General features: G+C 41.9%; 1 protein-coding gene across 1 annotated transcript; it reads right to left on the bottom strand.

Annotated features, from left to right (window-relative positions):
• Window positions 1-26: 26 nt before the first annotated feature.
• Tsp_13523 (conserved hypothetical protein) lies at window positions 27-482 on the bottom strand (the record flags this gene model as incomplete). The annotated part of the gene is made up of 3 exons (XM_003366461.1): window positions 27-136; window positions 200-316; window positions 372-482. Coding segments are annotated over 3 exons (338 nt in total), but the record flags the coding sequence as incomplete, so codon positions are not given.
• Window positions 483-614: the final 132 nt, after the last annotated feature.

Here is a 614-nt window from a genome sequence, read left to right as displayed (position 1 = left end):
TCAAGGCACATTATGTGGCAGATTACGTTTTGGAATTGGCAATCAGGTATTGAGTCATGTGATGGAGAACTTGGTGCAGATGGGGTTCCTTTTCCTGGAAGTGGAAGTTGATCAGATGGTGAATGGCCTCCATCTCCTGCAGAAGCCCCGTCATACAAATTAGAGCACTATGTCCTTTTTGCTATACAATATAGTATACCTTTCTTTATTGGCACTGCAGGTACGCTCGATTGTTCTGGTGTTGAACTATCAGAACCAGGTATGGCTTTGGGCGGTATTTTCAATGCATCAGATGGAGTATGTTTGCTACCGTCTTCTGAAAATATTCATCTATTTAAAAGATGATCAAGGCACATTATGTGGCAAATTACGTTTTGGAATAGACAATCCAGGTATTGCGTTATGTGAAGGAGAACTTGGTCCAGATGGGGTTCCTCTTCCAGGTAGTGGAAGTTGATCAGATGGTGAATGGCCTCCATCTCCTGCAGAAGCGCCGTCATATTAATTAAAGCAGTATGTTCTTTTTCCTACACAATATAGTATACCTTTTTTTATAGGCAGTGCAGGTACGCTCGATTGTTTTGGTGTTGTACTATCAGAACCAGGTATGGCTT

The sequence above is a fragment of the Trichinella spiralis genome (genome assembly GCF_000181795.1).
Source record: "Trichinella spiralis strain ISS 195 chromosome Unknown Scfld5965, whole genome shotgun sequence".
NCBI lineage: Eukaryota > Metazoa > Nematoda > Enoplea > Trichinellida > Trichinellidae > Trichinella > Trichinella spiralis.
The sequence above is the reverse complement of the archived record's forward strand: the minus strand, read 5'-3'. Positions and strand labels throughout refer to the sequence as shown.